Consider the following 23,838-nt stretch of genomic DNA (forward strand, 5'->3'; position numbering starts at 1 on the left):
GCTTCTTGTTGGTTGCATATGAGGCTTGAGCAAACTGAGCAACTCAAACTTTCAGTAGAGTGGGTCTGTTTGTCCTACTGCAAATTATTATTGCCAAATGTGCTTAAAAGCGTTCATTTTTCGGTATTCAAGGTTTTAAAATAAGAAGAGATAAGAGGTATAGTACACGTTCTTCATTTGCATGAGAGAACTTTGGTGAAATCAATTATTTGGACATTGGACATGGCAATCAGTCAAGTGAGTTATATCTTATAAAATCCATATTTACCAAAAATATATGGACAGTCACGTTATGAGTTCATGTAGGTAGTTGTTGTTTACACACAATTAAAAAATGGACCTTTACAACATGACAGTCAATCATTATAGAGATCAATTCTAAATTTGAAAATATTGTAATGCAAAAAATATGTTTCTGTTTGAAGAAAGAGTTTCACAGTGGTCCTGATTGGAGATTTTCCTTTGCAAAATTAAGAGAATAAATATATAACAGTGGCTAAAACATGAGAAATTAGCTATATCGAATCAGTGCAGTTTACTCAGAAAGCAATTAATTGATCGACTTTATAAATTACTTAATTATCCTACTAATATTATAAATGAGAAAGTTTGGATGTATAGATGTATGGATGTATGGATGTATGTTTGTGACAAGTGAACGCAAAAAATACTGGTCGGATTGGGCTGAAATTTGGCATGATGATAGCTCACATTCCCGATTAACATATAGACATATTCTTATTTCAAAAATCCTTTCGGGCTCCGCCCCAGTGGCTCTGGAGTTTCCCATGTTAACCTTATGAGAAATGGAATTATTGAATCTTAACAGCTGTTTCAATTAAACAAGTTGGTTCTGTTCTGTGATGTTCAATAGCATTAAAGTTACAAGGATTACCAACAGGGTGCAGCACTATTATTTCTTTTACATTTATGACAACAGTTAATTTGCAACCAAAAGGTGAGTGAGCGTAGCGAACGAACTTCAACCTGGAGGCGAGTTAGCGTAGCGAACGAGCTAACCTGAAGGCAAGTGAGCGCAGCGAACGAGCTCCGACCTAAAGGTGAGTGAGCGTAGCGAACGAGCTCCAACCTAAAGGTGAGTGAGCGTAGCGAACAAACTTCAACCAGGACGTGATTGAGCCATGCGAACGAGATAATCTTGAAAATTAAGAAGTTAAACGGGGCAAAGCCCGCGGGTTACAGCTAGTTATTAGATAATTTTGAAACAAAATATAAAAATTCAATCCAAACTAAAACTAGGTGTTAACAATTTCAAATTACAGGGAGTTAAATGATTTCGTGAGTAGTAGGAATTGAGTGTGTCTATAAAAGCAGAATCGGTTTAATTCAGTGGATAATCCATAGAACCACGTAACGCGATTGGAGACTTCCCTTGCCAATTACTGTGGCCATTAACTAAATTGTAACTCTGCACACCGGATACCAACTATTAGTTATAGGTAAATTAGTCGTATATTTATAGTGTTCTGCACGTACTCGCCGACTTCCAAATTACCTGTTCATTGTGAACAGAAGTTACGATTATTATTTCCAACTGACTGTGACAAAAATCAAAACTCAGTGCGTAAACAAACACCAAATAAACAATAAAAAATATTCTTGATTTGCATTATTCCAGAAAACTTTCTTAAATTGAGATTTTGTTAAATTATCATATGAAAAACAATATAAAAAGATAATACTCATAAATATATTATTTGTAAAATAAATAAATCATCATCTTAAATTAACGCCTAGATTATTGTTGTTTTACACATGCAAATCTTGAAATACATACACGAAAAATATTTCTAGCTTCGTTTAGTACCTGGATAGTTATTTTACGTGTCCTTATCTTTTCAATAAACCTCTACGACAGTGTTTCATTTGGAATTTTCCTATTAAACATTAAAGAAACAACGACAATAGTTGTATAGATAACTAAACAAAGCTACACTCAATAAAGTCAAATCTATTTATAAATTGTTACAAAACACAAGTAAATAAAGTTCAACCAATCAAACTTTTTGTGGATACAGTATCTGGAACAACGTAAAATCCGACCATAGATCATAATGTGTTACGGGGTGTTGAAAAAAGGTAGGGACACAATTTACGTAGTGATTCTTGGATCAAAAAATAAGAAGAAAATCAAGAATAAAACTTGTCCAAAATCGCGTCGTGTCCATGTAAGAGAAAAAGATTACCCTATTTTGTAAAATTTCAAAATGGTGGCCATTTTACATTTTTAAATGTAAATTACAAATAAATGGCTGGTTTTATTTAAAAAAAAATTCATAGATACTTTTATTTAATATTTTAAGTAAGTGTTCTATCCAACGACACCAAGTTTAAAACTTTTACGACAAAAGATCATGATATTTTGGTCATTTTTAATATTCTGAATTGGGTTGCATAAACATACCAGGTTTCATAAAGATCGACTGGATCGGCAGGACAAAGAAAAAATGTATATGTAAAAAATACAAAATGACGAATATCTGCTTAACGAAGTGATTTTAGAAAAAAGTTCTATTCCGATTTTATTTTTATTTTTACCAAAGGAATCACCACGTAAATTATGTCCCTAACTTTTTGAACACCCTGAATATTGTATAGCTACTTTATATAAACTACGTTACAATACTTACTGGTAGGATCGATCCCCTTATCCCTGGGGCACCTCTGAGTGGCAGTGGTTCCCGCTTTGGTCGGAGGCCAGCAGAGAACTTGGTCCCAGGTCCACGGGCAATACAGCTCTGAAAATGACCAATAGTGAATAAGTTGTTCGCTGTTAAGCCTTTCCAAGAAAGAGGAAGTTTAAGTTTCTAGATGTACTTCATACACAGTTTATATGGAGGTCACGAATCGTGGATATTTATAGGCATACACTGTAGATGCGATGCTCCCTGGTGTGGTTTAACGTCCGCACTATTAGAAAACGACCTGCTCGCTAATGCTAAACCAATGCTGGAGGAGGTCGCTTTCTAAGCGGCCGACCTATAGTGAGTACTACGACTATCCGCAGTACTATCCTGATAATTAGACCAATTCGTTATTACGAGGGGAAAATGTGGTTCGTATTCCACTATAAACTGTAGGTCCCTTAGTTGACATATGTGCTATTAATTAACAGCTTTGTCTGAGGAACATGTCGGCCTTAGTCACTAACAAGACTACAAGATCGCGCCACTCATTCTACACTCATCCTTCACTCAATTTGGGTTAAAATAAGCACATAGTGGCGTCCCCATCTTAAATAATTGCTAATTGTTATCCTACTTAATATTATAAATGAGAAAGTTTGGATGTATGGATGGATGTATGGATGTATGTTTGTGACAAGTGAACGCGAAAAATACTGGTCGGATTGGGCTGAAATTTGGCATGATGATAGCTCACATTCCCGATTAACATATAGGCATATTCTTATTTCAAAAATCCTTTCGGGCTCCGCCCCAGTGGCTCTGGAGTTTCCCATGTTAACCTTATGAGAAATGGAATTATCCTTATATATAATACGTGAAGGCGATTTCTTGAAAACACTACTCCTCCGTTAATAATGGATGGATTTTTACAAACGACGTGTCAAAATAAAGTATTTTTTGTGTAGACGCCCCCTTTCACCAATTCATGTAATAAAAATCCTCGGGCTTTGCCCCACAGGCCATCAAAGTTGGATTTTCTCCCATAAGATTAACATGGGGGAATTTAAATATTTAATTGGAAACTTTGTCCCCACTAATTTGAGAGAACGGCTGGGCGTAGAAACTTGGTAGAGGTGTCCAAAGAAAGGTCTTGGTCTGTAGATGAGATATCAAAAGAAAAACTAAGCAAAATCCCTTAGGGCTCTGCCCCAGAAGCCTTTAAAGATCCCTCCACAGAGTTGTTTACATTTTGGCCATGTGAATAATACTTTTTAATAAAACAGCTGTTCATTTTTAAATTGTATTTCAAACCACACATATTTATTGTGAGATACTGCATTCTACCAAATAAGTATTTGCAATGTTATTTTCTGATTTTAAAATTAATTTTCCTCTTTATCATGTCATGTTTTGCAATATAACGTTCTATTACGAAATCAGTGGAAAATCCTTTGATCACAGAAATTCTTAAATTATTTCTTATTGAACTATCTTATATCTATTGTACGGGTTGGTGTCTGCCTTTTTCACCACTTTTGCCTAAATTTTATCATATTCTACACATATCAAATATTCATGTAGAAATATCTGCTCTTATCGTGTCTAATAAAATCCAAACATAGAAACATTGCCTAAAATGGTACCCATCTTGACAAATTATTTGCACCTGCCTATATTACGGACTTTGGCGCACTGGGTTGGTAACATTATTGAAAATAACACGACATTTTGGCTGTAAAATATGGTACAAAGAGAAAATACTATTTTAGCAGCTACTGTCATGACAGAAAGGTCATATTCCTTTTAAACTAGACCTCATAATCCTTTATAAGATACGTTGATTTACAATATGTAAACGTCAATATATACGCAACAGCCAATTTACAGTATTTTTTCTTTTTGGAAATGTCCCATTGCTATGTCATTTGCATTATTTGTTGCCAATGAAGCCGCAAGACCATATAAACTAGGAGGTCCCTAACAGTTTAAGAATAAAAGCCAACTTCACTTCAAGTATTCCACTACACCTATCATTCCGTAGAGAGATTATATTGACAACTTTATGTTATTGATAAGGCTGAGACAACTAACTGACATCCCCCATGTCAAGGAATTCCAGCTTTAACAGTAACCCCACAATAAATTTCTCATAACTATGCTAGAGGGTTCATTCATTGGCACAGAAGTACGATATGAACTGACGCGACGTGACGAAGGAAAAATCAAACTTGCACTGTAACGGACATACCTCCCTTTGAAGTTAGAACATTTCTTCCAAAAAAATATTTTCTTTTCAAATAAAATCATATTACACTGATGAAATCACAGAAGTGTTTAACTACAAAAGACCCACCAATACGATTTTAATACTATTTAAAGGTTCTTCCAAAGGAAGAGATATCATATAACATACTAATAATAACTCCGATGAGTCAAATGACGTACGGTATGGGAAATATTTTAATCATTGAATGATCAACCAAATTTGGCAACTAACGCAATTAAAATCATTATTGTTTTCACACTTACTACCCTTAAAACAATGCTAAATGCTCAAAATATGTATATTTCACCCAATTTATCGCAGTTAGATGAATTAACGTAAGCCTTGAAAGTAACCGTCGATTTCGACGGGTTTCCCCTAGTTGAATCTTAACAGCTGTTTCAATTAAACAAGTTGGTTCTGTTCTATGATGTTCAATAGCATTAAAGTTACAAGGATTACCAACAGGGTGCAGCACTATTATTTCTTTTACATTTATGACAACAGCTAATTTGCAACCAAAAGGTGAGTGAGCGTAGCGAACAAACTTCAACCAGGACGTGATTGAGCAATGCGAACGAGATAATCTTGAAAATTAAGAAGTTAAACGGGGCAAAGCCCGCGGGTTACAGCTAGTAAACTATAAATACGAGCACTACAGCTCAGTGGTAAAACTTTGGACTACTAAGCCATATTGCCAATACCTAACTAATTGCTTGTTGGTATGTGACTTAGGCATTGGCATTTTACTGGCTTAAGATTCCCCCCCCCCCCCAAAGCACAGTATAATATATCCCAGACCTATTCTATTGATAGTACACGCTCCCCATCAAGACTGGACCGAGCTAAGACTAAGAATAGCTATGATATTGGAAATTAAAAAAAATCATACAACGTAACCGTGATGCAAACACCACCTAGGGAACGCAGAATGTAATCCCGTGTGGAATTGATTTCACAGCCCTGAGATTTGCGCGTTTAACCAATTTTTGAAATAAAAACGCTCCAGCAACAAATAAACCTCCAAAATATTTAAGTAAACACTTTTGCTGGCTAAAACCTCCAATTACTGAATACCTGTTCTCCTGTGAAAGATCCTCATGGAAATGCTAATAGATTTTATGTCATACTAGCAAACCCGTCTCGGGTTTGCTTATGAAAATTTAAAAATGTTCAACCTGAGTAGGGCCTACACTTCTTGATTTTTTTTATTCATTTAACTATTAAAATCTTATGCAGTAAAACACTTTTTGAAGCCACAAAAATAATGTAAGTATTTTCATTTTATGTAATACAATATAAAAATTTGTTCCCTTATTAATAGTGCATATTCAAAAGTATTAATGTCTTCAAATTTAAACAAATCTTTTCTATACAGTGGTTTAAATACCTTGTTACTTTCAAAACGATCCTTTGTAATTTGTAAGGCTACAGCTGTTTCATCCTTCGAATGTAGTACAACATCAGGTCAGAAGAGTGTCAAGTAGTCTTCATAATCCTGGTAGTGGAGTTCGTCAAAAGTTTGATAATAAATAGACAACAAAACACATAACACATGGAAACACGAAATATTTTTTTCCTACATTTACCTAACAATGTACATGTTCTCTCACTGATATGAGAAAGCAAAGTGGCCAATTCACTCATCAGTGAGACAATGTTAACATTGTCTCACTCTAATTACTTTGCCTTACTCCAGATTTGCAACGTGAAGGCACGAAATAGTGAGCGCGTAACATGCAGGCAACGTCGTATGCGCGCGAAATACGTTGGCAGCACTGACTGTAAATCAGCTGGTCAGCTGTTGTACTGTTGTATTTGTCACTTCACGTTAAATGTTGTATTAAAAGTTCACTTCTGTGTAAAAATAGGTTATGTTTCTTCACCAATTTATTTGTTTTATGGTAACTGTAGGAAAAGTATAATGTGCAACTCGAGTTCAAAGTACAATTGCCTCACTCGAGAAACCATTCCTCACTCGCCTACGGCTCGTGAGTAAGGATTTCTCTCGAGTGAGTCAATTGCTTACTTTTCTCACTAGTTGCACAAATAACTATTTCAATATTGGTCGACTAGACGACGGTAACAACACACGTGATACGGCACCGGCTGAGGGCGAGTTACCCTCAGCTGATACAGCTTTGAAACAGCTGTAGACTTACAAACTACAATGGATCGTTTTGACAGCAACAAGGTAACTTAAACCCCTATATAATTAATTCAGACGATCCAGAGGCCATTACACCATGAAATATTTTCTCCATAAGGATAACATAGGGACTTTAAAAACCACTGGGGCAGAGCCCTGATGGAATATTTTGGAAACTCTTTTTATTGCACACCTAGAGGTTGATTGGAACCTCCATGCCAATTCCTGAGTTTTTATGGCTTGTAGTTTTTTTAGGTATAGTGATCAGTGAGAGAGTGGTATTTGACTTTTATGATTATTGAGATGCGTAGAAAATCATAGCTAAGGAAACAGCTGACAGAAAACAATAATTTCACGCTTTACTGCAAAGAGATGGACATTGGCCAGACTGCGAGCTATAATTTGATATCTTGTTTAGTGATGGTAGTGACATATTATGGTGAGAACGGCATAAAGTCAGCCAGATCTCTCGGATTGGCTGAGCAAAAAGAAAGATAGCGGTATAAATTTGTATTCATTATATTTCTGTTTGCAAACTAAATGGATTTTACCAACAAATGCACCTTACCCTGTTTATATTATTCATGCCTACAGTGGCTTTATGATAGAAAAACAAATACTATATTTCAGCACTGAGATAAATGCGGTGCGAAACCCGGTATTATTGTTCCAGACTGTGGTGAGTCTGAAACAATAAAGTTACGTTTAATATAATTAGTCTGCGAATAACCAGTTGACCGACATATTTGGTATGCATATGACAGTAACGCCAACACCTCTATGCGTTCGTAGTTCAATCAATTGATTAAAAAGAAAATACACCCACTGAAATCATAGATTTAGTAAGTTGTACTTCCTGAACATAAACTAATGTCTTTTCTTTAGCTACGAGCAATATTTTCAAATTTTCTTAGGACTTATGTAAGGTGAAGATACTATAAAAGATAAATAGAGAAAATAGCTCTATACGAGCGTAACTTCAATAGTGTGGTTTTATGCGTCCTGTACAGTTTTTGAAATGTCAGTAACATTTGCAACCTCAACTGAATACCTATTGATGCACAATATTAACAATGAGTGTAAGACCTATCGCTATGCACTTCTTTTCAAGATGGCGCTTGGCCTCCGATCAATCATTATATTCAGGTGAATATCTCATTGTACGAGATTATATTTTACCACGACAATTTTAAATGAATTTGTTATCCCTTATATTGGTCCCTTGGAAGTATTCGCTATCTATGAATTTAATATAGGCTACTATATTAAATGTGACATGCCATATTAAATTAACTCACGCTACTATGATCGACTCCATGATCGATTGGGTGAATGCCTGACATTGAAGCACATAATGCACATAGCAGCTTTGACTTTGAAGCTCTGAAGGTCAAAGGAATAATGGCTAAACTTGCTATCAACAAATCGATCAAAGCGAATCATCTTTAACGAGTTTCTTATGCGAGTGAATCCTGTGTTGTTGAAGGGTCTGCTAAGTGATGGTATTACAAGAAAGCTTAAAATTAACATGTTGTATCCAAATTATAATATAAATTTAAATTACTTAGACGTTTCCATCACGTAGCCTACCGATTTAATTTAAAAAAGTATCATGAATAAAATTTCCTCAAAATAGTACAACAAAATACAATTGAAAAACAAGATAGAATTACAATGTCTCTCCAAAATGTATATACAGTAACTTTTGAACAATCTTTTGATGTCCATTTATGGAGAAGTGCATATCGAATCTATAAATGTCTTACCCCTCAAACGATCAATTAATATTTCCTTGAAAATCACTCTTATTGAAAACTTAAAATAGTAGCTTGGTAAATTTGCTTATTAACATTATAGAAAACTAAAACTTTCTAAAACATGTTCTTACAGTAATGCCATTATATGCTGGATATCGTAAATTGCAACGAGTTTTACTTGATCAGTAACCACATTTTAATAAAAGAACCTTGTAATTTTCAACTGAACCATCTAAGAGGATAAAATGCTTGCTTCATTTAACACACAAAATGCCCATCCGTAGCTCAAAGCATCCGCCCGTTTGACGTCACTGGTTAATGGACTTCAATGTTGATTTTTTCCAAACATTATAGTATCAACAAACTACCAAGTATAGTAAAAAAAAGATAAGGTAGCTTAATATTTTGATGCTAGTTCAATTAATTATGATGTATATAGAGGTTATTAAGAAATTACTCAAATCAAAGTATATTTTCGTAAATTTCATCTCATTATTCAGACAAAAATGTATTTATTTGATACAGAATGAGAATGATTCCATTCCAACTTTACATATAAGTAATTGATTACTTATATCTATTAATGAAAAAAAAAAAAAAAAAAAAAAAAAAACTAACATGGTTTGGACGTCGTTATATGGTTTGTATTATTAGTGTATTGCCACGATATTTAAATACGGAAATTTCAACAATGGATTGCAAATAAGCATTCCATTATTATTTTGCCAATATAGAATTCTACATTGAATTCCATAAATAAATAATAATATCAATAAGGTAATATTAATGTTTGTGAATCAATTATATGATCTCAGGCTCAACAAATAGATGTTTCCACCTCAACATAGGTGTTATTTTAATTTGATGATTATAAAAGCTTTGATAAATATAAATTATTTATAAAACATACCGAGCGAATGGCATTCAGATTTTGACACTTTTTGGTTATTACTTGATAGACAATCTTACACAACTCTTATCTTTGTAATCTTTACAAAACTAATATAATATTTGTTTGCATAAACCACCGAAAAAAGTGTTCTCTTTTAATACATTTAAAAAAGTAATGACGTAATATAAGCTACTATATTAAATGTGGCATGCCATATTAAATTAACTAACACTACTGTAACCGAATCCATGATCGATTGGGTAATGACGTAATGGACGTATTTTTAATTTTTAACATGTAACATTTCTTGTTGGTGTTTGAGGACATAGGTCCAATACACAAATAAAGGAGTTTGTAGCCTCAACATTTGTATAATCGACCGATTAATTTTCTTATACGGTATAATTCTAGACCTCACTAAGATTCAGACTTAGTAAGACCTATCCTATAAGAAAACATACCTTATAAGAATATGTTGTTTTAAATTATTTCGTAGACATGATTAGTTATGGTTAACCATTAAAGTACCAACCATCATTTCAGTGTTTTGATCAAACTTGTTCAACGTGTAATACTAGACGAATGGCTACATTAAGACTTTAAGGAGTTGCTTTGTCCAAGATAAGTCTGTTAGATTGAGCATTAATTTAATTTTTCCGAGAATAAGTACATTTTCTCTTTGATGCCGTTTTTATAAGGAGAGGTTTTTATATTAATTTCGAAGTTAATTTTCAAAACCAGCTTATCAGTTTAAAGCTAGATTCTCAGTAAACACTTAGTAAACAGACCAAATGTATGTTATGGCTTAATGGATTAAATTACTCTCAATTTTGTTAGCCAACGCTTTTTTCTTTTAAATAAACATGCATTAACTGAAACCAACCCAAAATTCATCACTCAATGGTTCCTTACAGCAGAAATCCTAATGGAATTTGTAAGAGAAAAAAACTAGGTTTTATTGATCATGTTAATGAAGACATCGCTTATTGCCTGTTCACAACTGTCAAATACTTAAGTAGCTATAAAGGGTAATTAAATATATAAAAACTTAATACAAGAGCTGCAATACTTTTCTGTTAAATTTTGTTTAAAAACTTCGAAATCTTTTATCTAGGTGAAAGCTTGAAAAGACTAACTCAAGTTACAAGTATTACAAGTACGAAATTATCCTGAAAAACGTGATATCATTGACTTTGGTGATATGTAATCAAGGCTACATTTTTGAAAATATGTGTTTTATAGTTTCTTTTGCCAATTTGAAACTCATGTTTAATATTAGTGCTAATTCTTATTTTTTAAGGCCTAAGTTCAAATTCGTATATTTATACTCATTTTCCACTTGACATAAACCTAAATAAAAATATTAGTTTCGATGCCACTAAATGACGTCAACATGTAACTGAACCCGATTATTTTAGGATTTATTTTTTGAACGGAATATTTGTTTATTGTGGTTGGAAATGTTGTGGTTATTTCCCAAAAAGAGATAAACGAATAAATACAAATGGATTAGAGATCAAAATCATAATCACTTAACCTTTTTTGTACAAATGTGAAATTGTTGAGTTTTATAAAATGTTTTGTAACATTGTGTTGTACATATTTGTATACATTGTATAACAAAAGATGTAACTCCAAAGATGTTACATTGTATAACATATACATGATAACAAGTTCTGGGTAAATTCGACGTTTTACTTAAGGGTGTTGGGTAAAAAATATTATGTCTTATTTTTTGTTATTGTTCAATTGTAATAAAAATTAGAGATACAAATATATAAGACAAAATTATTTATTTTGAATATTAAGCGAGATATGGAGCTTGAAAGTAGTAAATTTGTAATCTTTAGTCCCAGTTCACAGGGAGAATGGGTAATGCGATTCTCACCAAAATTTGAATTTAGGTGTGGAAAAATAAGATAATAATCCTATTTAAAATTACAATTTTTTTTTTAATTTTAAATTTTAAATTTTATTTTTTATAAATTAAAAAAAAACTTTTTTAAAAAATTAAAAAATAGCTGTTTGTTTTTGGGGAAAATGTATCTGTATGTTGGAGTTTTAAAAAATGTGATATGTTAACCCATTTGGGCTGTGAATTCGTACCTTTGATGCCTTGCGCTGTCGGAGTACTACTCTTTGAGAGTGTGTACACTAACACCGGGGCTTTAGAATACAACGATAAACGTATTCTTTCAATGTTAAAGGATGTTAATAATTACGTTATGTTTAAGTGTTCTAAAGCCCCGGTGTTAGTGTACAAACTCTCAACGAGTAGTGCTCCGACAGAGCAAGGCATCAAAGGTACGAATTCACAGCCCAAACGAGTTGACATATAAAATTTTTTTTAAATTCCAACATACAGATACATTTTCCCCAAAAACAAACAGCTATTTTAAATTTTTTAAATTTTTTGTTTTTTAATTTATAAAAAATAAAATTTAAATTTTTTTTCAATTTCTAATTTTAATTAGCTAGTGATTATTACCTTATTTTTCCACACCTGAATGCCAATTTTGGTGAGAATTGCATTACCCATTCTCCCTGTGAATTGGTACCAAAGATGAAAAATTTACCACTTTCAAGCTCCATATCGCGCTTAATATTCAAAATAAAAATTTTTTCTTATATATTTGTATCTCTAATTTTTAGTACAATTAAACAAAAACAAAAAATGTAAAATTATATGATAACAATTGAATTAAATTATTATTCCAAATACTTCTAGAGTAAAAATACTATTGTACGTGCAGTTAAAAACAAATAGTTTTAGGTTTAATAAACAAAATCACTACTATAATAGGTGCAGTTTGATTCTTTTGATAATATGGAAGTTTAAAGAATACATTAGAAAATGTGCTAGGTTTATTTTGTGGAACTGAAATGCGGTAGGCCTGCTAAATTAAACTAAATAGCAAACTTGTATAGTGAACTGTGTACTTATTACCTAAATCTCTGTGTATTTAGAGCCGTAAAGTGACCTAATGGAGACTTTAACTTGTAAAGTTAAGCTGCGCCGAGATATAAAACAGACCTTGGTTTTATTACACTAAATAAACTTTGTTTGTGGCTGACAAAGAATAAAGTACGAGAAGGGAACGAGAAGAAAATTTGATTTGTTTCCCCGGTTAATCTAAACAGTTTAACAATAGTATTTTGGAATTAATAATTTTGTTCAACTTTAAATATGTATATTTAAAATACCCGCACCACAGCAAACCTGCATACAAAGCAAATTTTCATCTATCTGGCTGAAATTCCACTAAATTATTCCATTAAAACTATCAGATTTATTTCCTATTTAAATATCATTGATTTTGACGAGAGAGGTTTGCTGCTACAGGGAAGAAAATAGGGTTTTTATTGAAATATTGATAGCTTAGTATAAAGTAAACAACATTTCCAAATTTCATTAAAATATATCCATAGATTACTTTTTCTACTTATTTCTACTTCTACTTATTCTACTACAACAGTTTATTTATTTTCCATAAGAATAACATGGTAAATTTAAATTTACACATTTTTGGGATTTTTCCGTAACTTGTTAGGCATACAACATTGGTTCAATATACTAAATTATTTGTTTTCTTGACCTCTTCAAAATGGCTTGTAAAGAAATTCAAAAACTTTATGTTTACAGGGTGAAAAATGTAAATAGCCATTTTTACCCCATGAAACCCGCCCTTAAAACACTGTTCCCATAGTCCTATCATGATGGTTTGCGAACTCGTTCGAATACATGCAGGTTCACACGTTCATACCCAATTTAATCAAAATCAGATAATCTTTGCTCGAGTTATCGTGCTAACGGACACTCATATATAAATATATATGAATTTGAACGTATGGTGTTTTTGGCCTCTGGGGACCTCAAAACGAAAAAGTAAATCAGTCCCGGGTCCAGGTCTTACCATGGATGGACGGGTCTTACCAGGTCTTACTGTAGTAGCGGATTCCCTATATGGAAAATTTGCTAAAAAGGTTAGTTTTTTTTATATTTCTTAAAATAAAACTAAGCGTGCTGAGTGTTTTTAAATTTATATTATAATAAAATAACTATGCCATAATAGGAAACAATACTTATTTTGTCATAAACCATCGTTACAACCAATAAGTATACGTTTAATACAGAATAAAAGTACCTCTATCCAAATTTGTTTTAGCATGTATATACGTAAAATGTCCAAATTATCTGTTCAAAGGTGGACATTGATTTTGGATTACTTAACTTCAAAAGACATTCTACAGATTAGAGGATACAATCGGTGTCATGGTAACTGGGCATGGTTATTGATTCCTTTCCGTGGATAGACAACTCTTTGTGTGAGAATTGACTTCTTGAACTGCTTTAAAAAATAATGACATGAACATCCCTTATTGAACGGAAAGATTAGTATATGCTGTTTGACACATTTTTTACTCTAAACAGATTTTACTCTTAAAATAAATATTTCATATGCTTGCTTTTTCTCTTCCCTGATGAGATGGAGCTACAATAATTTAAAATTGTTGGTTGATTCTGTTTGTTTCCAACAACGCACGACTGTAGTTTAACTCATATTGTGGGTCAAATCAAAATCGAATCATAGAGCATTAGCTAATAAATCTAGTTAATCAGGTCATTGCATAAATAATTAATCCAAATGCCAATGACTACCTAAACACAATACATTGATGACCTAAAGCTGTTGGTTTTCATTGGCTTATTTCAGCTCATAAGAGTAGTCATCATAAATTTAATAACTTCCAACTTTACTGTATTAAACACAATCCTGTACTTTACTGGATTAATTATTAATGCGGTAGGTAATAATTAATAATGGTTTGTCTTAAGTGGGTGCATCTTTACTTCTAAAGTTAGTTAGCAATGCATATTGTATACTTGGTTCAGGTTAAGTCTACAAATTCATAATTATAACGTTTCTGGATAAAACAAATATATAAAAATCAAATATCTTTTAAATTTAGTATTGATATTCGCTTATATTTTATTTGAACTGAATTTTTTTCAGTCTGCTCTCTAAGCTGACTTGTGCTATTTGGTAATAGGTTGAGTTGTGCTCATGGATACATGTATATTCCGTAGATAGGTAATGGCGGGAAGGAAGATCCCCGGAGCCGGAAGCATTTTGCCGGGAATCTCAGACAAAGCGCGGGAGAGTTGAGAACTCTCTTCAAACATATGTTCCAGAAGTGCCAACCTATAGCTATGTCGCAGCTTAACTAATACATTCTGTTAATACTGCATTGGTTTTACTTTATTATTATGAATCATATTAATACATTATTAATACTATATTGTATATTTTACCAACATTATTATTATTTTATTTTTACTGTCATCATGCCATTGGTCATATATTCACTGTAATGTTCCTCCATATTTGTTTAAGTTCATATTTCTGTTTTACTATTTGTACAAGTAATTTGTCACCGTCCTTTTGACGATCCCTAGCTATGCCTATTCAAGGATATCGAGGAAAATAAAACAATAACTTCCAGGCTGCAAATTTATAGAAAGCTCCTACGTGATTTAGGTTTGTTTACTTTTGACAAACATTGTCTTGCATAAACATAAGCAGAATTTGAGTTTAACTTCGTGAAGGACTAAATTTACAAGTAAAATATGGTTAGAGTAAATTTACGCTCTGGTTAGTTGTAAAACTATAGCGCTGTAATGGACATTCTTTGAAGACTTTTAGAATTTCAAATTCATTTAAATTATTTTTGTTTGTTTATCGTGCTTTAAACATTCATGTATCTCTTTCGTTTGATAAAATATTCTCTTATAAATTAATAACCCACTGTAACCATTTGTAACGATTCTATCATTAAATTTTTTAGACTTTATTTTGTATATTGCTAGACTTAGGTTTTGTTTTTTAGAGGTATAGACCTAATCTATTCTGTTTAAAATATAACTAAAATGGCATTGCTAGTAATATAGGTAACCAGCACTGGTCAGTCTTACAATACATCAAGTATGACCGGATGGCTACATAAATTCACCTTTGTCCGTTTTTGTTCCTTATAGTTAGACAAACAGAGATCTCAATCCCATAAAATATACTCATAATAAAGCTTCTTCTTTGTCCATTATTTTTCAGAAAATAAGTCAAAATTAGACTAACGTAGGCTACCTGATCGATAAATACGTACAGTACGTGATAAGTGGACGGTATTAGGACGGAGTTTCTTAATTTATGGCGTATGGTAAAATCTAAATTATAACAGCTAGCCTTTTATTACGTCATAATACTAATCAATGGTAAATAATTTTTTGGACATGTAGACAAAACAATTATTATAGCAATACCATTAGTATAAATATACTAACGAACGCTACATATGTCATCTTCATCCAAATACAGAATTTTTGTCACATATGATGAATGAAAACAAATCTAAACAATTTAAACCCAAAACTAAAGTAGTTTCACCATTCCCTTCATCTAACAATTTGTTATTTAAAATGTTAATTTATGATCCGTCAAGTGATTAATTCCGAATTTTTGCACAATAAACCCTTTCTCATTTCAGTACATCGAATATTCTATACTTCACATAGGCTAACATTCCCATTGATACTCTATTTTACAGTTGTTAATAAACGTTATTTAATAATAAAATTTAAAAAATACCTCCAATAGGTGTGGCATATTCTTGGTATTTGGCCATGCAGATGTCTAGGCTGGCGTTGATGTTGGAAGATGAACGCTGATTGGTTGGAGAGCTCCCCCCACCACCGCTCCACGACGATGACGTCACCGACGGAATTGACATTGTTTACTCATAGGCCATAATAAGGAACACTTGGTCACATCTCCAGTCAACTACGACACCTGAAACGAAAAAAAATTGAGAATCAACATAAATTTCAACAAATGTAGAGTATTCATAGATTTAACTCAAGACCTGTGGTTAAACAAATCATGAAATATCTCAAACATAATATATTAATAATTATTGAAGTTAACAATATTGCGGTAAAAACCGTTTGGATTCGACGTGTAAATCTGTTTAATATTCTAACATCATTAGGTAGTCACTGTGGCATGCCTGATTACACGTTGCACCTGCATGACAGAGGATCACTAATTATGAGCTGATTAGCAAAATCTGTTCAGTTAAATACTGACAATGTGCAACTAGTTAACATTCCACAATCACATTTTATACAATGGGACATGTAACAGTTTTATATAGTTTTATATTTTTTGTAGTAAAAAGAAACTAAGTAATCCAGTTAAAACTTATAAAATGGTTCCAGGATATTTATATTAATTAACACTTAGTTATAAATACATGATACTAATTGTAAAGTGATTTGGTGAGAATATTATTCAACATTTTGTTGAATACTTCAAAAATAAAATTTTACCACACTTTCAATAGAATAATTTTATCTTTTTATATATACATAAAATGTATTTATATATACATATATACATAAATACATTAAATGTTCATGATTAATATGTTGAATTCAACTAGGTATGCGTCATGTGTTCAAAAATCTAAAAATACATAATTTATAATCAAAAATAGAAGCAACAATTTAGGAATCAATGAAGCAGAAATGCATTAAAAACTGCAATCTCTTAAGACGAGTTCATATGAGCATATTAGTTATATTAATAGAATATTAATGATAGAACCTGTTTGTCAAGAAGCTATATGCATCCTGTAGTAATCTTTGATAGAAGGATCTCGATATGGCGGATTGTGTCGGATAGACAGACAGACGCATGGTTAATCCCCTACAGCGCTGGTCTCACTTACCCGTCCGCCTTGTTCATTCATTCCCAAGAAAAATTATGCATATGTACTTAAATATGTGTAAATAGTGTTTAAATTGTAATTTTTAAAATGATAATGGTATTATTTTATGTTTATTGAACAAATAGCAGTAAATACTATCCAAGGGTAGGTATAAAGTAATATATTCGTGTGCAAAGTGAATAACAGCTACAATGTTGGTAATAGAACAAATTGTGTGAATGAGAAAAATAAACAAGAAAACTTTAAAAGTAAAAGAAGAGGTTAAAAAGTTTCTTGTTTAACGTCGTTGTTACGAACGTTGACACCTCTACGCCTTTCAGGTTCAATTTATAAGTTGATAAAACACTGTACTTTTACTTCCATGAATGCATTATCTATATCTATATATCTATATACTTATTTAATACGCAAGCAGGTTTTTTGTGACAATTACTCCTCCGAAACTACTGAACCGATTGACATGTTTTTGGTGTCATTGGAAAGAGGGTAACGTGAAGTTGTGCAGGGAACTTTCATTTTAGGGAAATAATGAGAGATTGGGGCCCTGGAGCCCTTTAAAGTTTCGTATTTCTCCATAATGATAACATGGGAGATAATTTTTATTTACAGAAACATTTCTAGGATAAAAATTAACCGTCTGAAACAAACTTACCTTTTAAAATGGAAAGATGCTAATTTCTGTTACCTTTGGCATTTGCAGCGCTGTTCTTACCCGGACCAATTTCAGTCATGAGCAACTATATTATACGTTGTTTTAAGTAAGGCTACATCTTTTAATAGGATACGCATATTCGTTACGGAAAACTCTGACCAGGGTAATCTTCCTGAAGGTAACTTTAAGGCTAAAATCGTAGTATTCATGGAAGTGCTTTTGTGATAAAAATATTGTTGTTTTAGTGTTTATTTTTAAAAGTGTGTTTTCTTTAAGCAGCATTTTTATGACCCTCAAAATATGCTACATAGGCCTATTGGTTTGATATGATAAAATGTTTTGTTAAATTTGTTTTAAAAATATTTAAAAAATAACTACCCTACAACCTTGCTCGCTTTCTATAACATACTTGAACTTGAACACTTATTAATTTACTAAATATAATACACATACAGCTAGAAAATGACTGGACTGCTTCCCTTATAAGGCGTTATTATTAATGTATTTAATTTTCGACGTCGAGTCAATATATAGTACGATGAATTTGTTTTCTAAATTCATATGTTATTTTGCGGGGCATTGAGCCGCACAGGTTCCCTAGTTACTTATTTAATACGCAAGCAGGATTTTTGTGACAATTACTCCTCCGAAACTACTCAACCGATTGACATGTATTTGGTGTCATTGGAAAGAGCGTAACGTGAAGTTGTGCAGGAAACTTTCTTTTTAGATAAATAATTAGAGAGTGAGGCCCTGAGGCCCTTTAATGTTTCGTATTTTTTCCATAAGATTAACATAGGAAACAAACATTGTTTTGAAACTCCAGCTGTTGTCAGAAATTAAATATTAATAATTGGTCTCCATGGAAGCATGAGAAAATTCACAATGTTTACATTTGCTTTGACATTTAAATGTAAACAATCAGAACTGTCAAATGCCTATTTCACAATTTCAGACAGCTGATCCAAAAAAATAAAACAACTATGTGTGGTAGGTTTATTTTAATCTTAAACATTATGATAGATTATTTATTACAATGATATAATAAATTATATAAGTTATAAATTATTGAATTTTTATTTTAAAGATTTCGCATATGAGTATTCCTATGATAAATAAATAACACCATTTCAGAGTTCTGCCAGTTTTTTCCTAACACTGTTCAGTAGAGTTTAAAGTAGCCTACACCTTATTGTCTACAAATTGGCTAAATAACTTAGGTATGGTATATTATAAAAGCTGGCAGCTTTTTTACGTCGACTTAAATTGTAAGCTTACCTTTTCCCGTCCATGAGCAATTTGTTAGTTAAAAATTAACCCGTTAAACTGGAATAGGACTGTTATGTAAATTGTAAGTATTTCCATTAAATAATACTCTTTTAGTTGAATATTTTAAAATTCTTTGAAATTATGACTGTAATCAGTTTTTAAACAAGTCATTTGTTTATATGTAACTCCTGTACTTCTTTGCAATTGCTCGATTTCGAGCAACATGTACACTAGTACTTATATAATACGCAAGCAGGTTTTTTGTGACAATTACTCTCCCGAAACTACTGAACCGATTTACATGTTCTTGGTGTCATTGAAAAGAGCGTAACGTTAAGTTGTGCAAGAAACGTTCTTTTTAGGAAAATAATTAGAGGGTGAGGCCCTGGGGCCCTTTAAAGTTTCGTATTTCTCCATAAGATTAACATGAGAAAGAAATATTGTTATGAAACTCCAGCTGTTGTCAGAAATTAAAAGTGAGAAGAAGAACACATGTTAATTGTAAACAGTCAATAAGTTTGCTAATTTAACAGTTAGTTTGACAAACATTTACTTACTTGGTTGAAACGAAATATTTACTATTTGAATTTGGGTTGGCGTAAATATGACAATGGAAAAAACAAGAGAGACTGGATAAATTGAAATACAAAAAACTGAATCAACACTGTGCTGCATTTCTTAGTAATCATTGAACGAGCCAATTTGCAAACTATAGAAACATAGGAAAGTCATAGAACATCACAATGTGTTTTTAAATATTTATAATCGTTATTATGGACAACATAATGCGGCTATGAGTAAGGTTATTTGTTGAAAACACTAAAAAATAAGATTAGCTTTTGAAAAATGGTAAGATATTTACAAGAAATATTGATTATATCGATCTGTTATGTACATCTTGATTATTCCATATTCTTTGAGACGAATCGTTTAAAGTCATTAAAAATTATGACTGTTATTCGTTTTAAAATAACGCCTGTACTACTTAGCAATTGCTTGACTTCGAGCAACAGGGACACTAGTTTAATTTATTTAGAATTTATGAAAGATAAAAGGTCTGTTGACAAAATTATTTTCACATATTTTTTGTTTTTGCAGGGATTACCGATTATTTCATGATAAGTGTTACTTAATTTTCCATTTATAAACCAACATACACTGTTTGGAATTAACACGCGAAAGAGCTGTTAATAGTGATCTACTATAACATTTGAATTACAACTGAGAAATCCTTAAACTTAAAATGAATAAAATGATCAGGGTGTGCAACGCTTCGAGCCGAAACATCTGGCACTTCTCATATATGGAATATATTCCAAAAGAACTATTAATAATTATAAACACATAATATACTATACACCTGATGTAACGTGTATACCCTAAATCTTTTAAAAAAATATTTCAAACTTATAATGAAGGTGATTAATTACTCTCCCGAAACTACTGAACCGATTTACATGTTCTTGGTGTCATTGAAAAGAGCGTAACGTTAAGTTGTGCAGGAAACGTTCTTTTTAGGAAAATAATTAGAGGTTTGAAATTAGAGGTAGGAAAATAATTGGCTTGTTTGCACATTAATTATTCCGAGTTTGTAGTTATTTTCCAGACTGACAAAACTCAATAAACTTAAAAGTAAATAAAAGTAGAAAGTTTCAATCGTTTTCGTTCATATCTTGAACTGGACGAGAGCTCTGTAAACGGCAGCGTTATTGAGAAACTTTACTCCCATAAGTTTTATAATATTTATTATTATTATTGCTATCTTGAAGCTTGGAACAAAAATTCATTTAATTTTTATTTGCATTGTAATTTCATAAGCATGGTTTGTGATTTTTTTTCAAATCTGTACGATAAACTCTCAAATTAAACACCTATTATTCTTTTTTCACCGAATAATATGCTATGGAATATTCGTACTAACTGTATATGAAAATAGTGTAGAAGAAAAAACTGGTTGGCTAAGCTATTGCTATTATGTGTGCTCAATAACACTAGGAGAATAAAAGTATTCTGATTTTATTACTTGTACTGTGTTTGCTGCAAATACATAATGTTATGGAAATAAACCCAATGCTGAATAGATTTTCCTTGCTTATACCATTGATCTTCTGTGTATAGTCAATGCTTATACTGAACTGATATATTTGATATGCTTATAAACACCGGTACACCTTTGTACGTTCATACGTTACAAATTGGCTTACATTTACGTTTTATAAGGAAAGTCGGACTGTATTCTAAGAAGCGGAAATCTTTTTACTCAAGGTGTGTTTCATTTCAGCACATGCTTATTGATACTAGAGGCCTAAAAGGATGGCTATATGCATCCTAGAGGAATCTTTGATGGAAGGATCTGGAGATGGCGGATTGTGTCGGTCAGACAGACAGACGTATGGTTAATCCCTTTGGGCTCTGGTTTTACTGACCCGTTTCCACCTTGTTAAATCAATCCCAACATCAAGTACATCAAGTACATTCGATAAAATTGTGTAAATTATTACTGGACTTAATTGGTGTGTACTATGATTTTTAAATACAGTACTGCTACTCTCTTTTACTCTCTTACTAACTGCACCGACGGTATTTAGTTGATTAGATGCTAATATGAAATGTTGAATGCCCTTAAATATTTTAAAATAATTTTTGAAGCTTGTATATTTTAATTTCAGTAACATCTGTAACCCAACAGATTTTTTTTTCTTAAAATTCACATGTTAGATATAGTCTAACATGCTCTAAATTGTGAAAAATATTTGTTTAACCTCCGGATTACTGTATTATACTTAAAATGGTTTACAATACCTACATATAGTAATCCTTTGTTGCTGATTTTGGCAACTAGTTTCGGTTCATTATTGAACCATCTTCAGGCCTCAAGGTGTCAAATAATCACTTCATTCGAAGGTCGTTAATAACAGAGTTAAATAAATAAGACATATACAAAACACGATACACGGAACGGACACACATTACAAAAAACACGAAAAACACGAAGGGACATTGACAATCGATCGTGATCGGGCTGAGGTAAAGTATAGACCTCGGTAGGTATTCCTCAGCCCGGTCACGATCGATTGTCAATGTCCCTTCGTGTTTTTCGTGTTTTTTCTAATGTGTGTCCGTTCCGTGTATCGTGTTTTGTATATGTCTTATTTATTGAACTCTGTTATTAACGACCTTCGAATGAAGTGATTATTTGACACCTTGAGGCCTGAAGATGGTTCAATAATGAACTAGTTGCCAAAATCAGCAACAAAGGATTACTATATAGTCTAGACTTTACCTCAGCCCGATCACGATCGATTGTCAATGTCCCTTCGTGTTTTTCGTGTTTTTTTGTAATGTGTGTCCGTTCCGTGTATCGTGTTTTGTATATGTCTTATTTATTGAACTCTGTTTTTAACGACCTTCAAATGAAGTGATTATTTGACACCTTGAGGCCTGAAGATGGTTCAATAATGCACCGAAACTAGTTGCCAAAATCAGCAACAAAGGATTACTATATGCAGGTATTGTAAACAATTTTAAACTAAATTGTGCATTAATCTTAATTTTAATCAAACCCAATACTAGTTCTAAAGTTTAAATTAAACTTGGAGTCAATGTTGTAACATTTAGGGGGTTTTAGCGAATTTCCCTATAGGGAAGTAGCTATTACCGTAGGTTTCATGGTAAGTCCTAGGCCCGGGACCGATTTACTTTTTCATTTTGATGTCCCCAGAGGCAAAAAACACAATTTGTTCAAACTTTTATATATGTAAGTCCGGATGATAACTTGAGTAATTTTTGTCGGATTTTGATAAAATTTGGTTTGAAAGTGTAAGGCAAGATAAACTTGAATGAGTTCGCGAACCAGCATGATCGGACCATGGGAACGGGGTTTAACGGGGGGGTTTATGGGAAAAAAATGGGTTTTTCCAATTTGTTACCCCTAAAACACAAAATTTATCAATTTTTCTCCAGACCTCTTTAAAGAGCTTAAATGGAAATTCGCTTAAGTCGGCAGGTTTGCTGCAGCGGGGTTATCAAACTACACTACTATAATTTATAATTGTCGTTTGCTATTAATTGTTTGTAATCCAATAAATGATTGGGTTTATTTTATTGCCTTGGGTATATCCTGTTCAAATCTTTGTTTACATTGCAATCATATGGTGGTGAAAACCAATTAGAACTGTTATAAGCTCATTTGATACAGTTTAAAAGTAAATAACTTGTAAAAATTGAAAGTTCTGCATTTACCAAGAAGTGTTGATTCAGTAACAACACAGGCATGTGAGGTTTTTTATCTAAACTAATGTTGTTAGTTTAAAAATTATTTTAGGAATTATTTGTACACTTCTTATAAATATTGAGATTAAATACTTTTTCAATCTTAGGTAATTATAGTGGATTTCCCATATAGGTAATTAGGCTATTATAG

General features: G+C 32.2%; 1 protein-coding gene across 2 annotated transcripts in view; it reads right to left on the reverse strand.

The window, feature by feature from the left end:
- LOC128991833 (PDF receptor) overlaps positions 1 to 23,838 on the reverse strand; it is a 212,439-nt gene that overhangs the window by 51,154 nt on the left and 137,447 nt on the right. For both annotated transcript variants that reach the window (XM_054415039.1, XM_054415041.1), the window contains exons 2-3: positions 16,354 to 16,554; positions 2,652 to 2,759 (exon numbers count right to left, since the gene is read on the reverse strand). In XM_054415039.1, coding sequence (XP_054271014.1) covers positions 2,652 to 2,759; positions 16,354 to 16,495 — 250 coding nt within the window. In that variant the 5' untranslated portion in view covers positions 16,496 to 16,554. The remainder of the gene's footprint in view (positions 1 to 2,651; positions 2,760 to 16,353; positions 16,555 to 23,838) is intronic.

Source organism: Macrosteles quadrilineatus, unplaced genomic scaffold (assembly GCF_028750875.1).
Source record: "Macrosteles quadrilineatus isolate MER2022 unplaced genomic scaffold, UCM_ALF_1.0 Scaffold_4__1_contigs__length_99947679, whole genome shotgun sequence".
Taxonomy (NCBI): domain Eukaryota; kingdom Metazoa; phylum Arthropoda; class Insecta; order Hemiptera; family Cicadellidae; genus Macrosteles; species Macrosteles quadrilineatus.